At 40.4% G+C, this 2578-nt stretch overlaps 1 protein-coding gene across 1 annotated transcript in view; it reads right to left on the bottom strand.

The window, feature by feature from the left end:
- The window catches only part of ttc21b (tetratricopeptide repeat domain 21B), a gene marked incomplete in the record, with an annotated part of 12519 nt that overhangs the window by 1092 nt on the left and 8849 nt on the right, over window positions 1-2578 (bottom strand). Inside the window, 7 exon segments of the mRNA XM_014001493.1 lie at window positions 874-1069; window positions 1156-1317; window positions 1385-1535; window positions 1623-1704; window positions 1795-1905; window positions 2137-2325; window positions 2489-2578. Of these exon segments, the coding sequence (XP_013856947.1) occupies window positions 874-1069; window positions 1156-1317; window positions 1385-1535; window positions 1623-1704; window positions 1795-1905; window positions 2137-2325; window positions 2489-2578 (981 nt within the window).

A 2578-nucleotide genomic window follows, 5' to 3' on the forward strand; every position in this document is an offset into this window, starting at 1 on the left:
AAACCATTTAGTCTACAACTGAAAATGTGGATGGAGGACAACAGAGCTGCTTCATGGAAGAAGAACCTCAGCTTAGCCTGTTAGCTTTACACATTTTCTCAGTGCTACACATTCTCCTCTCGTCACTGAGGTCCTCCATCCACATGACAGAGAGGGGAACGCAAAAATGACTCAGCCTGCAACTGAAAATGTGGATGGAGGACAACAGAGCTGCTTCATGGAAGAAGAACCTCAGCTTAGCCTGTTAGCTTTACACATTTTCTCAGTGCTACACATTCTCCTCTCGTCACTGAGGTCCTCCATCCACATGACAGAGAGGGGAACGCAAAAATGACTCAGCCTGCAACTGAAAATATGGATGGAGGACCTCAGTTTAGCTTGTTAGTTTGTCATGCTAGCGCCAAGCTAACACATATAAGGCACTATAGCGTTGACACTAGCGCGAAGGCTAACAGGCTAAGCTGAGTTTCTTCTGCCATGATGCAGCTCTGTTGTCCTCCATCCACATTTTCAGTTGTAGACTAAATGGTTTCTACCTTCTCCTCTCTGTCAACGCTCTCTGGTTTCATTTAAAAGAGCCAATTGTCAGATTTTGTCCAAGATTAACCTTCAGGGTGGATATAGCTCGCTCTCACCGAGGACCTATCCACGTCATCATTTACCCAGAATGCTTTGCGTAAATAAAATATCTCTGTCCGTGTTAAAATATATTTTTAAAAATTTACAAAACTAAACAGTTAAAATAAATGTTTATCAAATAAAGTCTAATGTTACAACTAATCATGGATCCCTTTAACAACACCGCAACTGTGAATTTCCACAGATGAAATATGACTACACTAAACCTCTAAACACCACCTGGAGTTTACTCACCTCATTGTTTGCAATCTCTGTGAAAACACCAAGGGCTTTCTCTATATTGGCTTTCTGTTTTGTAGCAAGCAAGCAGTAGTTCTCCAGGATGCGAAGTTGCACATGTCCACCCGGCGTCTGAGGCTTGATCTCCTTGAGCAGCTTTTCTGCTGTTCTCACAGCAAGCTGCTCTGACTCTTGCTTTTCTGTGGAGTTGCTGAGGAGTGACAAAGAAGAAACATGTCCGCATTAAAACAAAGTTTGCGAGGTAATCAAGGAACGTGTTCTTTCAGGTGAACTCACCCGATTTCACCATCTAAATTCTCAAACACTTCCCCTCCRATTGTATCATTGTCGGGATTTAGGTAGATTTCAATCATGTTGTACACAGCGTTCTGTCCCCAGTCGTTGTCTTTCCGAGCCTTATTAAAGTGTCGAAGAGCGTCATTGGGTTCACCCGTGTACCTGAGCAGGAAGCACAAATTTAGCCACAAGACTTGAATGAACAAGAATGACCAGATATGTCACGTACCAAAGATAAAGCCCCTTGCAGTAGTTAAACCCTGGATCAAATTTAGTCCYGGAGGAATGTTTTTCAGCATTTGAGAGTGATTCGGGTACTTTTTCCAACTTGCCGGCCCTCCTCGACAAATCAATAAAACGTGACAGAGTTGGGTAGTTGTCTGAAAGCAAACAAGTGTTGTTTATTTAGGGAATTGCATGAAATTACATTTCTGTTTGATACTGAAAGACAAAGACAGGAACCACACCTGGTTTGTGCTTTAGGAGAGCTGCGAAATTTGAAACTGCCTGGTCATAATCTTGCTTCTGGAAATTTATTTCTGCCATCATCTAAGAACAAACATATATGACAAGTAAGTTTCATTTGTGTGTGTTTGTGTGTGTAAGTTTATCCTGTGGGGACAAATTGACAAAACAAACCAAAGTTGCTTCTTCATTAAGTTTGTCATTCTTCAAGATATGATTGCACTGGTTCTGGCATGCATCGATCTCATCTAAAGTAAGGTACAGCTGAGCCAACTCCAGCATCACCTAAACAACAGGGAACACATTCGTATGAATGGAGTTCATGGCACACATTTTAAGCTTAAATCAAACTGTAAACAACTGGAATCACACACACACAAAAACAAACAAACAAACAAACAAATAAATAAATTGCGACAAGATTAAATAAATAAATAAATAAATAAATAAACACCAACGCTTGTTAAGCACAGCTGCAGAAAGTACAGAGAACGGTTTTGATTCAGCTGCACAGACCTTGCGATCTGTCTCACAATACACAAGAGCTTCTTTGTAGAATTTGACCGCTCTCTCATAGCCCTTCTGACTTGCGTAGTGTTTGGCGATCTCGGCACAGATCTCAGCAGCRAGTTGCTTCTGCGCGGGGACGGCATCAGGCTGCTCCAACTGCACCAGCTTCAGCACYTTGGCTTGAACATTTCGCGCCTATAAAAAGAAAAAAGTTAGACTACATTGCTATTTTAAAAAAATCATAACAACTAAAAAAAAAAGATCATTGTTGCCACAGTAAAAAGTAAGATAGTACAAAAATGACAGAAATTTGTCAAAGAACCAAAGCAAAATATATAAGAGAAAATAAACTACTTACTTTTTCCAGAGAAAGTAAAGCTTCTTCATTTTTTTCAACTTTATTTTGGACTTTTGCCAACAAGACGAGATAACGGCATTCATTTGATAG

The sequence above is a fragment of the Austrofundulus limnaeus genome, unplaced genomic scaffold (genome assembly GCF_001266775.1).
Source record: "Austrofundulus limnaeus strain Quisiro unplaced genomic scaffold, Austrofundulus_limnaeus-1.0 Scaffold9, whole genome shotgun sequence".
NCBI classification, from domain to species: Eukaryota; Metazoa; Chordata; class Actinopteri; order Cyprinodontiformes; family Rivulidae; genus Austrofundulus; species Austrofundulus limnaeus.